The sequence below is a fragment of the Thamnophis sirtalis genome, unplaced genomic scaffold (genome assembly GCF_051295495.1).
Source record: "Thamnophis sirtalis isolate CommonGarterSnake01/CBP01778 unplaced genomic scaffold, rThaSir2_p1.2 scaffold_5, whole genome shotgun sequence".
NCBI classification, from domain to species: domain Eukaryota; kingdom Metazoa; phylum Chordata; class Lepidosauria; order Squamata; family Natricidae; genus Thamnophis; species Thamnophis sirtalis.
The window spans coordinates 121,266,340-121,284,700 of record NW_028261385.1 but is presented as its reverse complement, the minus strand read 5'-3'; the positions used below and the strand labels follow the sequence as shown (position 1 = coordinate 121,284,700).

General features: G+C 48.5%; 1 protein-coding gene across 2 annotated transcripts; it reads right to left on the bottom strand.

The window, feature by feature from the left end:
• Window positions 1-3,977: 3,977 nt before the first annotated feature.
• On the bottom strand, window positions 3,978-16,688 carry OTX1 (orthodenticle homeobox 1). Of its 2 annotated transcripts, none has more exons than XM_014064359.2 (4): window positions 16,619-16,688; window positions 13,056-13,318; window positions 11,327-11,478; window positions 3,978-7,488 (listed from the first exon to the last, which is right to left on the bottom strand). In XM_014064359.2, the coding sequence occupies exons 2-4, from the start codon at window positions 13,150-13,152 to the stop codon at window positions 6,670-6,672; spliced, it is 1,068 nt and encodes a 355-aa protein (XP_013919834.1). In that variant the 5' UTR covers window positions 13,153-13,318; window positions 16,619-16,688; the 3' UTR covers window positions 3,978-6,669. The 2 variants fall into 2 exon arrangements, with proteins under 2 accessions (XP_013919834.1, XP_087572927.1); XM_087716801.1 differs by lacking the exon at window positions 16,619-16,688 and adding an exon at window positions 14,871-15,127.
• Between the last annotated feature and the right edge of the window lie 1,673 nt (window positions 16,689-18,361).

Below are 18,361 nucleotides of genomic sequence, written 5' to 3'. Positions count from 1 at the left end.
GGTTTGCATTCTTAAATTGATATTCTAACTTTAAAAAAATAATAATCTTGATCTAAGATCTTATGATTCTTTCTTTTAAAATATAGCTGTTATGATTTAGGTCCTAATTTCACTTTATTTTGGAGACATTAATTTTATGTTTTCATGTTACAGTGCCTGCATCCCTCTGGAATATGCATGGGTAGATTTAAACCATTTTGCTTTTCAATCCCAAGTAGTGGTTGTGTTAGTGCAAGAATTTAGCCAAGCATAGCATAAGGGTTTCTGGGACCTCTGGACATCCTGAAGTGAAAACCAACCAAATTGCTATTTCATCACACCATGCTATAGTGTGGACCATAATAATACATCCATGTTTATTGGAAGTAATTTCAACTATATTTAGAAAAACGTAGTGCAATTTAAGTTTGCTCTAAAGCAAGTAAAATAGTCATTTGGGATCTCCCCCCACCCCACATTGTGGAAGTGCCGTTTCAGCAGATTTTCTTGAAGAGATCTATTTAGATGGCTCTTACTCAAGTACCTCGGTTTTGGTTGCAATAGCCTTGGCCTCTTTCACATACAGTAATATAATCCAGATACTAGATTCGCAAGAACCGCTGAATCCTGGTTCAAATTTGAACACAGGAAAGCTACTCGAGACTTACTTTAAGTGACTTGAAGAAAAACGCACATTCGCGCACACAGAAAATAGCAAGGGGTCGCTAGAGTAGTTGCTTGATCTCGAATTTAGGCAAATATCTCAATATTAAGAAAACGAGACTGGCGGACTCAATAGAAGTGCAGAAGAAACTTTGGTGGCTGAAATGTTGCCTTTACCTCACCGGCGCAATTGCCCTTCCGCTTGTCTTATTTTACTACATTCGCATTAAATTACGCCAATGGGTAATTAATACAGCCTGGTCGTACTTTGGTAGGGAAATTTGCTTAATGTTCGCCCATGAAACGTTCTCGAAAGTTTTATGGCGCGAAAGTTTGGAAGCTGGAACTCTGCTTAGTTACCGTTCTCGGCCAGCACTAACTAAAGACTCCACCAAGTCAAGGGGAGCCTGGGCACAAAGATACACCACACGGATACGCAGCAACCAAGGAGGGAGAGACGTCGTTGAGGAAGGAGAGGTCACTGGAGTTGAGTCGCGCACTCTTGATATAAAGAGTGGAACGCAATTTCCCATCCTCTGAATCTTCCGCTACCCAGCTACTTTTCACCGCGAGCAGAGCAACGAACCGCTGCTGCCGCCCCGCCGTGGAGAAGCGCTGGAAGAAGAAAAAAAAGCCGCGCATGTGTGCGCGGGCCTTTTCGAGCGAAGTCGCGCTTCTCCACCAGGCGCCCGACGAACTCAGCCACTCGGCCTCGGGGGTTTTCAATCCCAGGCGCGTTGGAGGAGCGTCGAACGCCCTTTGCCTCAACGGCGGTGGCACCACAGTGGCGGCGGGGACTTCCCCTTGGCGTAGGCCGAGCTGAGCTGGCGAAAAAAATATAAGCGTGAGGAAGCGCGCGATGCAGCTGTTCGGGCAGTCCGACAGCGCTCGCTCGCGCCTCCCTTCGCCCGGGCTCCCCCGAAGGCATCTCGCAGGCGAGAAGAAACGCCCTTCTGGCCCGCCCGAGGCCGCCTGGTCTCTGGAGCGCCCGCCCCTCGCGACTGCTCGGCCTCTGCCACGTGACCCGCGGGGTGGGGCGAGAGAGAGGAGGGCTGCTCCCAAGAGAACTTTAATTACGTTGCAGGTGTGGAAAAAGTGGCTCCGCTTCGAGGTCGCCCGGCAGCAGCCCGGCTCTTCGCACGCTCCTGCCGGCCTCTTGCAACACCTACCCGAGCGGGGCGCTGGAAGCGTCCGCCACGCAGGGGTGGGGGTAAGGGCGGAGAGGGCCGGCTGGGTGCCCGACTGGCGGCTTCCCTCCCAAGGAGAGAGAGAGGGGGGGGAATCGCGGGTCTAAAAGGAGTCGCGGTGGCCGGGAGCGCTGCGAGGAACAATCTGGGCCGATTCGCGCGGCAGCCGAGAAAAGCGCCTTCCTGAAGTTGCTGAAAGTAAAAGGCGGCTCTGCGAAGCTGCCCGAAAAACTTTTCCCGACGGCCGTTTTCTTCCGCGCGCTCAGAGACCCACGCCGCCACTGTACACGCGTTCTCCCGCCCAGCCCCCCGAAAGACCAGGGGCTGCGTTGCTCTCGCTCGCTCTTCCCCCACCCTGCCAGCGAGCCTGGACTTCACCGCGGCAAGATGCCGGTGCTTGGACACCGCTGTTTCCCCAGTCCTGGTGGCTTAAACCCTACTTGAGCCAGTTAAACAAACTCCTCTCGCAGACGCTTCTCGAGCAGGGGAAAATACGGGAGGCTGGGGTGGAGGGAGGAAACCGATCCAAACTCTCCCTTCCCCCTTCTTTCTTTTTTATGGAGTCAATGGTCCAGTAAGTCCCTATCTGAGCATAGTACCTAAGAGACAGCAGCTCCTAGTGAGGCAGGGTAAACACTCGGAGCTGGATCGGTTCAGACGACCCTGTTTCAGCCAACGGCTCAGAGCAGCTGCCTTCACTTGAGGGGGAAGGATCGAGGTTCGGCAGCCTTTGGAAAAACGTTTAGCTCGTCGGTTCCCCCACTTCAGGAGTGGGAAAGTACGTACTTAATACAGCAGAACTCTCATTTGGTCCCACTAAAAATATCACAGATGTGTTATTTAAAATAATTACGTTATTAGCTTCCAAGGGCCGTGCATGGGAGGGGTGAAGTCCGTCGAAGTACTGCAAAACCCTGCACCGCGGTGGGATGAGGGACATCCGGGCTCTATTCCCGAGAGTTTTGTGGCTCCCCCCTCCCCGTGTGCAAATAAAGTGTGCAAAATCGGAGAATGAGTGCAGGCATCATTCAGTCCAGACTCCAGCTGCTCTTCGAGGAATACTGCGACCACGTTAAACGCTTATGCTAATTATATTGACGTTTCGGCCCTTCTGCAACAATCTATCCATTGCCACCGCCTCAAAGACGCTGGGGCGGAGGAGAAAGAGAGGGTCCAAGGTGCAAAGTCACGCAGAGCTTAATGGCTAAATCAGAGGTCCGGGAAGTCAGAACGGGCCACTTGAAAGCCCGTCTCCCTTTAATCCGAGTAAAAGACGGATAAATATTGAGAATTAGCGCTCTGCCCATGCGCCAAGGAATTCTCTACTCATATTTCCTAGAGAGGAAAACGCCCGGGCATCTGCTACTGCAGAGGGGCCTAAGACGGTCTTTCCGGCGCTCTGGTGTCAAGTTGCAGAGGACGGCTTGGTCTAGTAAGGCGCGAAACTTCCATGTCGGTTTCTCCCACCTGGGCCTGCGCCGGATCCTGGCAGAAGCCGGGCGGCAGGGAATGTGACGTGCAACCGTGTTCCCCTGGCAACTGCGCCCTCCTGCCATTTCCTAACACCCGCAGCCACCCAGCTTTCTGCTCCGGTAGCCTGGCTAACGAAAAGCGGACGCAGGAAAGGAGGCGGCCTTTTTCCAGGGGCCCCTGGCTTCACCGGGAGGCCTTGAAGGCCCCAATTCCCAGTTGCGCCCTCTTTCTTCCTGACAAGTGACCGGGGGTGGGGGGAGGAGGAGGAGGAGGAGGCGTAGCATCCCCCAAGAGGGCGCTCCCGCCTGGCCGCTGAAGTGGCTGTCTAGAATTCCGTCGGGGTCGCGCCACGCTGCCTACTTCGAGAAAGGCTGTTGTGCACTTCTCCCATGCCCAAAGAAATCAGAAACGTTGGGCGTCAAAGCTGACTCCCCTCTGGAGAGCCGACGGGAATTCCTGGTCTGAGGGCATCCGTTATCGTGGTGTAGAGAGAGACGCTGCTTAAAGACTGGTTCAGAAGGGCGCATCTTCCGCTTCCGTTAACAGGACTTCTTTTCTCTCCCCTGGTGAAAACAAATCCCTGCCTTGAGCTTTAGACGGGGAGTGTGAACTATTGCCTCTTACCTTCCTTTCCGCGACCATTGTTTATATAAGTAATCATTTTCGCTTCCCAAACCGAATAATTCGTTTAATTATAAAATTACAATTAAAAAAATAACAATTGAGAATAAAATAACCAGTTATTGAAAATAAGAATTTGTCCCAAACTTCAGTACATTTCAGGAGTGGGAAAAATGGAACAACTCTATAACAGTGATAGATATTGCACTGGTAAGAACAGTTGTCTCACTGATGAGAGCAAAAAATAGTTAACATTAATATATATGCTGATTTAACCTAGAACTAGATTTCATCTGAGTCTAAATTAACCCAGATAAAAATTTCTCTTTCTTAGAATAAAAAAAAAAATGAAACTCAAAAGTTTTCAAAAAGAAGGGAAACCTAGTATTATTCTGGCTTGGGAGTATTAGCATAACTTTTCCCTTACCGTCGTCTTCTGATAGGATAGATTGCATTTTAACTCCTGCCTCCTTTATGTTTGATAGTTTTAGCCAACTCTGCTTTTTAGGAAGAAAAAAAGTATGTATTTCCAGGTATAATATGGGTGCATTCAATACAAAGATAAAGATAAGATTCTTTTTATTTAAAAATGCGATTAAGTCTCTTGTTTTCTTTTCCAACAGTTGAATCTTACACTTAAACTCAAATTTTAAACAATTTAGGCTGAGGCTGAATTATATAGGCTGAATTATAGATTAATTCTAGTGGGGGTTTGCCACATAAAAAGTGCGACCAGGTCAAAGACCTTTTGGATTTTTTTTTAGTGTGAACACAAAGGTATTGTGAAGAGTCATCACAGATGTCAGTGGAAATGATTTGTAGTCTTAATATGGTGAGCACCGAAATGGTAGTGGAATTAACAGCGATCCCTCCTCACCGCTTACCAAATCCTAAACGTCCTTTGAATTGCCTTCGATATCATAGCAGAAGGTATTTCTAATCATTCGGTTTCACTAGCTAATAGATTCCGCTTTTGCTCTTGACATTTATGTTCAGCCTAGAGTGACAGGGTTACAACAATCCTTAAATTCCATAAATATTCACTTCCCAGAAACTCTTGCCAAGCGACCAGATGAAGAAAAGGGGCCAAGACAATTGCGCGCGCGCGCGAGGATTTACAGAAAGTCACGGCCAGCGCCCCTCTAGCATCTCTCGGTCCGGCCCATTTGCCCCATGACGGAGAGAGGGAGCGATTGGAAGCAATTAAGATGGAAACATTTCCGCCCAACTACAGGGGGCCCTTTATTTTCTTCTCCGGTCTCCGAAGAAGGTTCGCGCTGGTTCACTTTTTTCCGCTTTGGCAGAAAGAGCCAGGAGAGGTGGCCGATCACACCGTTTTCCCTGCGCCTGTGACCCATCAAAGTTTTGGTTGGACGCCAATCCAATTACAGACATTAAAAAGCAGCTCAGGGAGATTCAGTGCAGCGGGCCAACTCCCCCTTCGCCGCCGCTCTTGGAAGTAACAGAGATCTGCCCCTTTCCTACCCAAGCGAAGGCCAGCAGAGAAGCTCAGCTAATGGGAAGGCAGCCCCCGCCTCTTCCTTACCCCATATCTCCCCAGGAAGCATAACAGAGACAGGGGCTTTCGTCAGTTTGAATTTTATTATCGGGATATGTAGATAAAGGGTAGGATTTGCCTTACATGTCAACAGGTGACTGTTGGATTAACGGAGTAAATTATCAACTTTACATTTTGTCCTCTCTCTGTCTTCCCCTCCCCTCCCCAAGAGCCAACCAGGCAAAGAACCTGTCCGGAGACCCGCAGCCAGAATTGAGACGGGTCCAGACGATGCTGTACTGGCGAACCCGGGATGCTATGCCACCACCTCGCTTCAATTGGCAGAGCATGCCTTCCGCTGCCCACCCACACCTGCCGCCCCCTCCCCTGCACTTCTCCCGAGCACGTCGCCCCTGCTTCCCTTTTCCAACTCCGTCGGGCAATCGCTTTCCCCCTCCCCCCCAAGGCAAGAGAAAGCTAGGGGAGAAGGGGGGCTTCCTTCCACTTCCGACCTGCAGAGCCTCCAGCGTTCGCCTTCAGCTCCTTCGTTTAAAAGGGTCGCTGGGATGGATCTCGCTAAACCCTGTATGTACATTCCTACCGCTTTTTTGCTTTGCAATATAAACCTACAGAGGGAACTTGGCGGGGCGGGGGCGGGGGTCCTCGAGTGAGATGGGGGAGGGCGGTGTGAAGATCTATACACGAAGTCTGCTGTCGGCCAGAAAGCAAAAGGCGCGTTCTGTTCTCCCGTCTTTCCATGCACACGAGCGAGCGAGCGAGCGTCACAAAGCTAGCCGGCTGGGCAAAAGGACTGGTTGGAAGGAGAAAGGTGGATCTCCATTGAAAGTCCTCTTCTGCTTCAGATAAAAATAAAAATAGGATCCTGAACATAATCCCAGGGAGCGAATAAATAACACGTCAGGAGTCAACTCAGCGGGGTAAGAAGCGGCACGTCCAGGAAGGGCAAGCAGGTCTGACCCAGCAGCCTTCAGCCCAGATTCGCTGTCGGGGAAGGGGCTGAAAGCGCTCGGCTATTCAAACGGGGGCTCACCGCGTCTTTCCTTTCTTGGAACAAATTCAAAGGCTGCTTTCATCAGCTGGTCAAACACGCGGAAGAGCAAAGGCCGGTGCGGGTGAGCCGAGACGGAGGGCATTATTTGCGACGAAGAAAGAGGTCGCCGTCCCGAGGAACCGAGAAGAAAGTGGGCGCTACGGGAGGGGGGGAGGCGGCGGGCGCCGAGGCCAACCTCACAGGACTTGGAAGCGCCAGGAAGCCTGGTCTTTGTAGTCGAGGCAGTCCGGGGAGTTGAAGTTAAGCTTCCAGGAGGAGGCGGCGGTCGGGGCCGCCTCTTTGTAGTCCAGACAGTCGGAGGAGTTGAAGGCCAGCCCGGGGCCGCCGTAGCCAGGCTGGTGGTGGTGGTGGTGGTGATGGTGGTGGTGGTGGTTGGAGCTCTGGCCGAGCGGGTGGTGGGTGTGGGGATGGGCGCCCGCTAGGGACGAGGGCGCGATCGGGCTGAGCTGGTGAGCGTGCGGGGGCGCGTGCATGGGCAGGTAGGACCCGCAGTCCACCCCGCTGAAGTAGGACGAGGAGTGCGGCGGAGGCGGCGGCGGCGCCGGGTAGCCTTGGCCGTAGCCGCCGCCTTGCCCGTACGACATCGGGTAAGAGGCGGACGAAGCGCCGGAGACGGAGCGCTGCATACAGGAGGCCCCGCTGGACGCCAGGGGCTCCGGCCCCGCGCTGGGCGAGATGGACGCGGGGCTCCAGATGGACGAGGCCGCCACGGCCGACGGCGCGCTACTCAGCGAGGCAGCCGACGAGGCCGATCCTGACGCTGCGCCCGCCGAGTTGCTCAAGGCCGCTCCGCCCGGCGCCGGGCCCGAAGAGTTGGAGCTGGACGAAGAAGACGAGGCCGAGCTAGAGACGGCGGGAGGCGTGAACTGACCGCTGCTTTCGGAGCCGGAGCTCTCCCGCGCTGGAGAAGACTTCTTCTTGGCCGGCCGGCTCTTGGCGCCGCTTCCGCTCTGTTGCTGCTGCCGGCACTTGGCGCGGCGGTTCTTGAACCAGACCTGCGAAGAGAGGCAAAGGCAGCGCTCCGTGAGATCCTGTTCCCCAAGGAGGGGACCCGAAGGGAGGAGGAAGGCCCAATCTGACCTCCCCTGCTCTGCCCCACAGTTCGATCTACGACCAACTCTCCTGCCGCTTCCATCCCTTCTCCTCCATTCCCGCCTTTCACTGAATTCCTCTACCTTCGCCTTCGACGCCAAACAGATCGGACTACTCGGGGACTCTAGACCAGTGTTTCCCAACCTTGTCAACTTGAAGATGTCCGGACTTCAACTCCCAGAATTCCCCAGCCAGCGAATGCTGGCTGGGGAATTCTGGGAGTTGAAGTCCGGACATCTTCAAGTTGACAAGGTTGGGAAACACTGCTCTAGACCGAAAAAGAGAGTTTTCAGCCTCGTTCCAGTCCCTTCCCTGACCCTACCTGCCACAACTTCCCGCCTTCTCAGGAAGGAAAGCCACCAAGTCTGGCTTAGCACATCCCAAATAGCTACAGGTGGGACCGCCAAGAGCATATTCAGAGGATGGGTCCAGCAGAAGAGAAGCCAAGCGATCAAGGATGGATGCCGCATCCCTGATGCAGGCAATTGTATCCTAGAAAACACACACACAACACTGATTGCCCGTTGGCAGAATGTCCACCTCTCTCTGACCACTGGCCATGAATCCTATTGGCTGTATCACCACTGTATTTGCCAATTTCCAAAACTTTTTTTAAATAATTCCTCATAAATCAGAGTAACCCAGTAACTCGGTAACCCCATCTTGAAGGGAGGCTTCTATATTCTTTCTTAGCATCCCACCCTTGACTAATCAACTTTGTTTGGAACTTATAAATGTACCTGAACCTTTACCACTAAGGCCTTCCTGTCCTTTTTGCTATTAATACTGTATTGCAGTGGGAGGGGCTGCGGGAAGGGTGAAGGGGAGAACATTCCTAACAAATACATGTCCCTTCTCTGGATCTATGTACATAGAAAGTGCGTATAGGAGGAAGCTAAGATTAGATATTAGTTGATTCCTTAGTAAAAGAATCCAAACAGGACAAGATTAACTACAGAATTTACATGCTATTATCTTCCCAAGTCTACACAGACAGGAAACTATTGATGATCAAGATCTCAGATCCATTGTTTCCATCACAGTAGCCAGCTTAAATTTGCCCAAAGCTGTCAGTAAATTATAGTGCTCCTCACCTGTCCTGTACCAATTAGTGTTAACATTTTAAGATGCCTTGCATTAGAAAATTGAAGGTGCATTTATATCAGAGGTTAGAATGTTCAGTATCCTCACCAAATACTCTCATATGCCATTTTACCTATTTTCTAGGCTACTTTTTGTTATGTTCAAGCCATTCACCTGTAGCATTCAGCTCTAAGCAGTATCATCCCTGGCATTCAATGGAGCAAGATGGAATTTTGATTCTTAATATCATTAATTTATTCTCCTTGTTCATCAACATTTTATATTCCAAACCAATCAACAGCTACCTCCACTTCCAAGAGAATGGGGATGATATCCCTTGTCAAATTCAACCGCACTTCTTCTACAAGTCACACCTGCCACACCATTCCAAATAAACAAAATTCATGAATCCTACCTCCAAACTCCTAATAGTCAATGTTAAGACTAGTTTATGGAAAAGATAGGTGAAATTTGTCAATTAAAAGTCAGAAAGGGTGGGCAAACCAAATTGTTCATCTAAGGTTAAGATTCATATGTCTGCTCTACTAGTCTACTTCACTTCCTGAGAGAGTTCTCATTAATATGAAAATCATCTTGCAATTTTTTTAACAACCATATTGTTGATGGAGTACAGCATCCAGAGTTTTATGTACCTCTGTTAATATTCTATTGCATTAAACTGTAACAAAGTATTTTATATCTATTTCTTCAAAGAAAGAAGATCTGAGGCAGAGTCATAATGAACAATACTTACACATACTTACACAGTATATGTTTAATGTTGCCACTAATGCAACAACCATAGCAAAGGTACTGTTACATTCATCACTTGCATGATTCAACCCTTTTTTATATAACCTCAAGAAAGATAGGGCACCCATCTCTCATTCAGATTATACACAAGTCAAATTCATATCATATTTTACAACCTTCCTCACCAGAGATTTACAGACTAAAAGCAGACTAGCCAACAGGTAAACAGGAGTTCACTGAACCAATTCAAGTCCCTAAATATTTAGTCCAGAATCCAAGCATCTAGTAATTCCATAGGTCTAATGTGTAGGCACCCACAAACTGCGGTTTCCATTGTTAAAAAAAGTTAAATATTTAATTTCTGCAATCTTTCACAACTTTCAAAAGTAGAACATTCCTGAGTAGTTAATAGCAATAGCCTAAAAATGCCAGAAATTTTAATGTGTTAATTTTGACAAAATAACCAATCACTTCCCAACACATTGCTTATGATCTTAAGGCTACTTCAGGTTTTGAAAATGTTCTCTATACATCACTTTTCATAGCTCGGATGTGTAATGATTGCATGTGAAATCTGCCCTGCTTTATTTGACTCAACCATACATACACATATTGAAATCATCATTATATGATTTACTTGCAATTTCAGTTCTTTCCCCTCCCTTTAAATGCTTTCATTTCATGGTTTCAAATTGCCCTCAGTGAGAAATAGGACACACAGCAAACAAACAGGAAGGATCCAGCTTGCATGGCAAAGGTGTGATTGTACTTTAATTATACACTTATTTACATCCTAAAGAGATAGTTTGGTGCCTATCATTCTGTCCAAATTTGAGTTTCAAATCAACAACTGGGATTCAATTTTACTGGAGTGGAATAAATTGTTGCTGGGGGCAGGGGAAAGAAGAGGAGGCAAATTGAAAAAGCCTCACATAAAGGAGCAAGGGTAAGACTCCAAATCTTAATCACAAGTTTGTTCACTTTAAAACTCCTAATTAAACCACCAATCAGAGGACTGGAAATACATGAGAAGCTTTCAATATAACTCCTATGTTCAAAAAGAAAAACTTTTAAATTGATGAAATCAATTTGATTTCATGTTTAAGAAATGTGGTATTTTAACCAATATATATTTGAATAAGTCGCAGTAGAATTTATTTCCAGGTAAACAAGTGTGGATAATGTTACAAGTGCATTAAGGATTAGGATGTCAAATTATTTTAAAGTTGCTTATGCAGTCGTAAAATGCTTATGTAGTCTTAATCTTACACATAAAATAATTAAAGAGAAATAAATTAACCTTTCTTCCACTATTTGTGCACCATATGTGCTACATCCAGTATCCTAAGTTTTATGTAGACACACTCAAGATGAGATGAGAAAAAAACATCCTATTGATTGCCATGGAAATTAGTGAAAACTGACTTGTGTTGGAGTGTATCCATTGACATGTGTTTAGGGTGTGGCCTTAACATTGATTGGAGAAGAGGAGAAAATAAGTATCTGTAAAGTATTGATTCCTCTAAAGTGATAAGGGAGCTAAGGGAAGTTGCCAGATTCAATAAACCGAGAAAGATCTTCAGCGCCCTTCTGCCATTCCAGCACTGGGCCTGTCGATCCTTGCACAATTAACTATTCCGCCTGAGCGAAGAAGAGTAATTTATCCCAATAAATACCAGTCCTAAAGCAAATGTCAGAATGGTCCCTGATCAGATTGAGACTAGAAAGGACCCCGAACCAGAAGAATCTTTAAAGTAAAAGGAACCGTCCACATCCCTTCTTTACTTGAGTTTGGAACAAGCGGTAGGCGAACGGAGCCAACTGGCGTGCCCCAACGACCCCCTTCCTGCAGACAAAGGCCCCGGTCTCCCCAGCCCCAGAAACGCTCTTTAAAAGCCCCCAGACCTGGACTCTGGATTCCGGCAGGTTGATTTTCAGGGCCACCTCTTCTCGCATGAATATATCTGGGTAGCGGGTTTTGGCAAAAAGCGCTTCCAACACGTCCAGCTGCGATCGGGTGAAGGTGGTACGTTCTCGCCGCTGCTTCCGAGGGGTGGCTGAAGGGTCCCGAAGCCACACGAGGCAAGGAAGGCAGGCAGGAAGGAAAGAAGACAGAAAGATAAGAGGCAATCAGACCTGCTCTCTCTCTCTCTCGCTTGCTCTCCCCTCCCCGCCCCCCGCCCCGCTGCCCCGATTCAGGAGGGGGAGGCGAGACAACCAGGCTCGCTAGTTCCCACGCCCACCAATCCCTTGACGCAGGCGGGTCGCCAGCCGTGGAGAGACCCAGTTGCCCATAGATTTCTATAAAACGGGCCGGCCGATCCCACGAGGGAACCTGGGGGTTGGGGGGGGGATTGTGCACTCGCCGAGCCAGGAGCAAAAAAACCAAAAAACAACCAAAAACCTGATTATGTTTCTAGCCTATAAATATGAATCACATAAAATAGTACAAAAGAGGAAAGGAAGTTGCCTCCATTCAACTTTGCGAAAGAAGGCGGGCTGGCAGGCAGCTGGGCCTTTGGCGAAAGAGGACTTCGCAGCTCGCCAGATAACACGGCAGTTAAAAGGGAAGCTCGACGTTTCAATACCTTGCATATTATTGCCATATTTGAAAACCTTAACTCGGAGGTAAATTCCCCCAAAGCCTGTAGTAAAGTACGTCCAAGCTAGGCTGTACTTGTAAGCATACTTAACGTAACCGGCCTAATTATGAGCGTTATAGGCTCAGGTTACAACGCTTCAGACGGGAATAAATTCTAGCGAAACCAGTCCAGTTTACTACTGATCTAAGCGAGCTGCTTGCCTTACAAGTCAGGATGTTGGCGCTTTACACCTTTCACAACCATAAGGATATGAAGCATTCCCTTGAATTAGTTAGCACTAACCTGATTTGTCATCAGACCACAAACGATTGCAAAACCCGTGCTTGGATTTCTTGGCCACCGAGCTAATGGAAGGGGGGGGGATGTGAATGTAGACCCTCTCAATTGTAAAACCTTTCCTTCAGGACAAGTTTTTGAGTAGGAAATTTTGAAACTGGGGCAGCCCTCCATACCTTCTGCTTTCAGACCTTTTGAGCACCACTTTCTTTACCCTGGGTCTTCACTTACAACTATACTTTGGAAAATCAACCCTCACAGAAGTTTCACTTTCTTTTAAAGACCCGTTTATCAAACAGCCTCCCTGCCTTGAGTCTGTTCTTTTTAAACAACCACATACTTGTTCTGTGTTTGGGATATCTGGTTACCGTATCTATCTGAATGTAAAAGCAAAACAAGGTAGAAATCAGGAATATGAAATCACCTCCATTATGAAAACTTAGATTAATGTTTTAGTAAAGTGCTTTCCATTTTTAATAGACTTATTTTCATCCAAAGTATTCAAAGATTGTTAAGAAACACTCAATTACTGAACTCAAACATTAGTGCAGTTTCCAAGAATGGAAGAGCAGGAAGGGAGAGAATTCCCTTCTTAATGCCTGTTTTGTAGGGCAAAACAGAGGAATTGGCAGATTTGTTTCTTTTTTTCAAACTTTGTGGAATGACCTGAGTGAGTCTGCTCAATGGAGAAGAGGGGATGGAAGGGGGAAGGGGATGGAAGGGGAGAGGGGATGAAAAGGGGGAGGGGAGCTCACCTGGATACCCCACTGAAGGGTGTAGAAGATCCATTGCCGGTCCTGCTAGCCCCAGCCCATTCATGCCATAGGGGGGCTGTTTGAGGTAAGACATCATACTAAAAGCTGGAAATATTTTTTCCAATTTATCCACACACACTTATGTATTTGTTTCTTTAGCAGTTTTTCAAACAGCGTGTGTATATGTTTTATTCTTTTTTAAATATTCATCCAGCCAACAACTGAAAGGAATCCCACAAGGCAGCAGAGTTTTTCACAGCACTCTAGAAGAAAAACAACAAAATTAACATATAGTGAATTGATAATGCGATATAATTTTTAAATGGAATTCCCAGGTAGTGCAAAGTTAAATGTTCAGCAAAACAAAACAGTTCTTTTTGTACATATCAGTAAAAAAAGCAATAATTTTATATGTAGTTAGGTGGATCTTAATATTAAAAAGGCAACCTAATTTCTATATCAAGTACAATAAAGTTTTTGTTTTTGCTTCACTTTCTGTCTTACTTAAAGGTTTCTTCTTTAACACAGAAACTCTCTGAAAATGGCGGATAATTCCTCGCCCTCTCCCGAGGAAAATGGCAAAGAGTGAAGTGTAGTAGGGTAGAGATAAGGAAACTGAGATTATTATTATTATTTTTTAAATCTACACCACATTACCATACAATCGCCAAGGGGCTGTGAGGGGGTACCATATCAATGATGAGAGCGATAAAGCAATTATTTAAAAAGATAATTGGATTAGAAATCAAAACGAGGTAACAAAAGGAGGGAACTATAATTAATTTAAAAGAGAGGAGAAACAGACACATTAATTAGAAATGGCTAATGATCTAAAAAAAGACCGCTTTGGCAGGGAGGGGGGGGGCAGCTTTGAAATCCCTATTCTAAAAGACCTGCAACAACAGGCAGAAGGAATAAGGGGCGGCAGAGGATATCTGAGACACTCAAAAGTTTACAGATTCCCTCACATCATGCTCAAGAATTTATTTCTAGGAGTATGGGGGTGGGGAGTATAGGGTGAAGGTACACTCTCAAATGGGCACATTTAGAAATAAAGCTAAAGTAAACGAATGATTCTGACTTCCAAATAAAAGTCCCCGATAAAGAACATGGTGCATTGCGGGAGTGCGGCTGTTGTTTTAACTCTATAAACCTTCAAGTTTTTTTTTAAACTTCTCCATATGATTTACTTCCAAGAGTTACAGAACAGACTTGGGGATCTTGGTGGGCTAGCATTCCAAAACAGAAAGTAATTTTTATGTTAAATTCCCATGTTCTGATCTAGAAGTTTTTCTTTCCTAAGTAGTTTCAATAAAGTAAATGCCCGAACTAAACATCAGACCAACCAAGCAGGTACGTAAAAACCCACATCCAGAAAGCACAGTTGGTGGCAGAATTAATCTCAATTAATCCATAGCCAAAAAAATTATATAGGGAGCAGGCCTGGCTACTACCAATATGGTATTTTCACACAGAAAGATTCACACCAAGAATTAAAAAGAAAGGGGGGGAAAGGAAGGGGCTGCAAAGTGGGCCTTGAACTAATATTAATCTATTGATGCTAGGCTATTAAGTTAAAATATCCCAAATTCATTAAAAAAAAACACCAAGCCATATTACCAGGACTGGCTAACCTGTTGCAGCTCTGCCCAAGTTGAGATTTCATTTAGAGTTCTGCCTGGATTTGTGAGGTGAGTTTTTTTTTTAACCTCTCTCTCTCTCTCTGTGCTCACAATTAAAAGTTCAAAACCGGCCCATCTGGTTTACCTAAGCAGCATAGGATAAGTAAGGTTGCTGAAGCACAGGTATACTTACTCAACAGTCATTGCTTTTTAAGACCAGGGGGGATTTCTTTGTCAGGAGACATTATTCAGATTGGGCGGTGGGCTGCAAGCAAGGGGAAAAGTTGGTTTTCTGTTTTGTTTTGGAGCCTTTTTCCAAGCTTATCTGCAAATTTACTTTCAAAGGAGCTTGTCTCTCTCTGAACACTTAGATGTCTTCCTTTATTCCTTAAAACTCCCTTCCACATTTACTCCTATCAAGCAGCCTTTTCTTTAGGTGCAAAGGTTTTAAGAATAGATAAACTGTGATTGGCCTAGGAAGTTAAGAAATTAAATCCTGCTGGCATCTTGAACAAAAAGTCAACGGAGCCCGGGGTAGGCCTGACCAAGACGGCAGCTGGGCCACGCAAATTAAGGGCTGAGTTCGCATCTCCAAAAGTCAAGTTCAGGGAGATTTGTCCCCGGCGGGTCGCGCACAAGGTTGCAGCCTGAGTCTCCTTGCTTGAAGAGAGAAGAAAAGGGGCCGCCAATCTCAAGCGAGGAAGAAGCGGACTCGAAATCGCCCGTTCCAAGCCCCTTTCCTTGGATCTCAGCCCCATCCCATCCCCTCCAAGAACCCAGTCCCGTCAGTGCCCTGCTGGTGATCGGGACTGGACTCTTCCGCCCTCCCCATTCCCTTGGCCGTCGATTATTGTTGGGTTGGGTGACACCCGGCCGTTGCTCAATGGAGAAAGGCAGGAGAAGTGCCAAACAGTGGGAAAGAACAAGGTGTCTCCAGGTAGCTCGGGATTCGCTGGTCACGGCAAGCATCGGTGGAAGGCGCCAGCCTGGAAGAGCCGGCCAAGGGTCTGGGGGGGGGGGAGAGAGACCCAGCCAAGCAAAGCCATTCGCCTTCAGATCCAGCAGTAAAGCCACCCTGACTTCGCCCTTCGGGGGGTCCGCCGTTGGCCGCCTTCCAGGTGCCTCAGTCAACCGATGGGCCAGAAAAGCGACGGCGGGACGCCGCCGGTGGCGTGCAGATGGGGGTGGAGAGGGCACGGACGGGCAGAGGACCCCAGAACTTGGGGCGCTTCCCTCGGGAGGCGGCCAGCTCTGTTCCTCCCGAGGGGCGCGCGGATCCCGGCCCCTCCGACGGAGCTCGTCCCTTGCGCGGAGAAGCCGCGCGCGTGGGTGGGTGGTGGGGGGAAGAAGAGCATCAAACGCGGTACGAGCCTGGCAAGGAAGAGCCGGAGGAGAAAGAAGGCAGCTGCCGAAAGCCAGGCGGCTCCTCTCTTGCTTACCTGCCGAACATTCCCCGTTTGGAAGTGGAGGAGCGGGAAAGCCGCGGCGGGGCGGGAGGGCGAGCAGGGGGTTGGGAAATCCCCCTCGGCACCCCCAAGGCCCCTTTCCCAGGCAGAAGCTGCAAAGCGAAGGACAAGAGAAGTTAGGAGGGAAAGTTTTTGGTGCGAGTTGCTTTCCACCTCCGACTTCCCCCTCCCCGCCTCCTCTCCGCTCAGGCGTCGCTGCGCCAAACCAGCGGCAGGAAGAAAAGAAGAAGAAAAAGAGAAGAAAACTTGAGGGCTCTCGAAGACTTTGCAGCCCTCGGCAGAACTCCTTGGCGCGGACCTAAAGCTCCCGGGGAGCTGGGAGGCGAGCAAAGGTGGCGGGGGCGGAGGGCGAGAAGGGAGCGGGGATGGGCTTCTGGGCTCGAGTGCGGTGTCGGGACGGCCCGGGGAAAGGCAGGGAAAGTGAGAGCTCACCTGCGGGGGGAGGGGGAGTGAAATAAATCAAGCGCCTTTTTACCTTGTCGCGGTTGCTGTCTCGCTCGCTTGTTTAGGTGATTGGAAATGTAGCCTGATGAAGATTGATCACCTTTCTACTGCCCTACCCTTGTATGTGAGCGCAAGGCAAATGCGTAATCAAGCCGGAGCGCCAATGGCGAAGCTCCCTGCCGCTGAGTGACAGCCGCCCGGGCAATCGCAGCGCGGGATGAATGCTACCTCGGCCCGGCCCCATCCCCCACTCCACCCCAGTCCCAGCCGCGCGCGCAGCAGCCTCAGCCGCCAACTCTTCCCAGAAAGCTCCCTCAGGGCAGGCGGCTGGAGTTGCCTCAGCCGAGGCCCCTTGCTCCAGCGGCTGCCCTGGGAGGATGGACACCCTTTCCGCCCCTGCTGCGGGTCCCGGAGGCCCACGGCGGCCGCCCGGACGGCAGAAGCCGGGGGTGCTTTTTAATCGCGCGCCTCTCCGCTCGGGCTGCCTTCGAGAGTGAGACGCCGCCGCCACTCCTTTCCCTCCCTCAGCCTCCCGCCGTCCCGCGGGAGAAGAGCGCGAGAGGTGTCCCCGTGCCTGACAGGGGATTCCCCCCTCCCCTCACCTCCTCGAACCACAGCCGGACTTTGGAAACCGGCCTTGCCTTCAGCCTCCTACCTGCGCCGTCGTATAAAGGCGCTTCGCGCGTCCCGTCCGGGCGCCTCCGGGTCGCGGTTAAAGCCCAAAGCTTCCCTTGCCCCCGCCCCCCGCCTCATCCCGCTCTTCCACCCCACCCATCCCCGCAACGCTCTTGGGGCCAGCTCTTCCCGGAGCGACCACCACATGGGGCGTAACCCTCCGTCTGTGAGCGTTGGTGGTAGATGACGCTCTTCCTCCCCCGGCGATTCACAAAGGGTCGCTTCCTCGCCATAAATCGTGGCCTCCTCTCCAAGCCTTGGCAGCGGCGGTTTCTTCCTAAACGCGGCTCAACAAAAGAAAGTTTGCCCCGTCTAATCTGGGATATTTGGATCGTTTCAGGGTCTGCCTTCCCTAGTTTGTAAGGCCAATTCCTTTTCGCAAACCTACTTTTAAAAGAAAATCTAATCCTGTCTGCACCGAGTTCAGTGGGTAACTGAGTAGCAAAGGACTGAAGAAGGCGCTGACAGATTCCAACCTTTTGTTTGGGGTAAAAAAGACGTTCTATCTGCCACGCAATTTTTAAAAAATGAACTTTTAAAAAGATCTTCTATTTAGCGGCTGGCAGGGTTTTGAGAGCGGAAAAGTTATCAAATGGTCTTTATATACTTAGAATAGGAATACAAAGATCCCTAATGCGTGCATTTCAAGGGATTCACCTGTTTTCTTTCGAACAGAAAAGTGTAGCATGGGTAGGCTAACTCCGATACTTTGCGTAAGATTTGCATCCCGCAAGCGAACAAGAACTTGGTATCTTTTTAACCTTTATTATTGATCTTATATAGACATTTGTCATTGTCTAGATAACACTGCCTTCTTCGCTATATACCTGCAGTTAAAATAGTGTATGCTGGTAATGTCTAACGGAATATGCGAGGAGGTACCGACCCTCTAAGAAGTTTGCTAAAGACCATTCTTGTGAATACATATTTAATCAAGCACCTTTCAAAAATCTTCTGTAAAATGAAATTTTATTGTGCAGTAAGTTCCAAAGAAATAAAGCAAACATTATTTTGCTGATGAACATGACCCCAACGTTCATGAAAGATATATACAGTAGTTCTATATGTGTTCATAAAGAGGTCCCACTGACTTCAATGG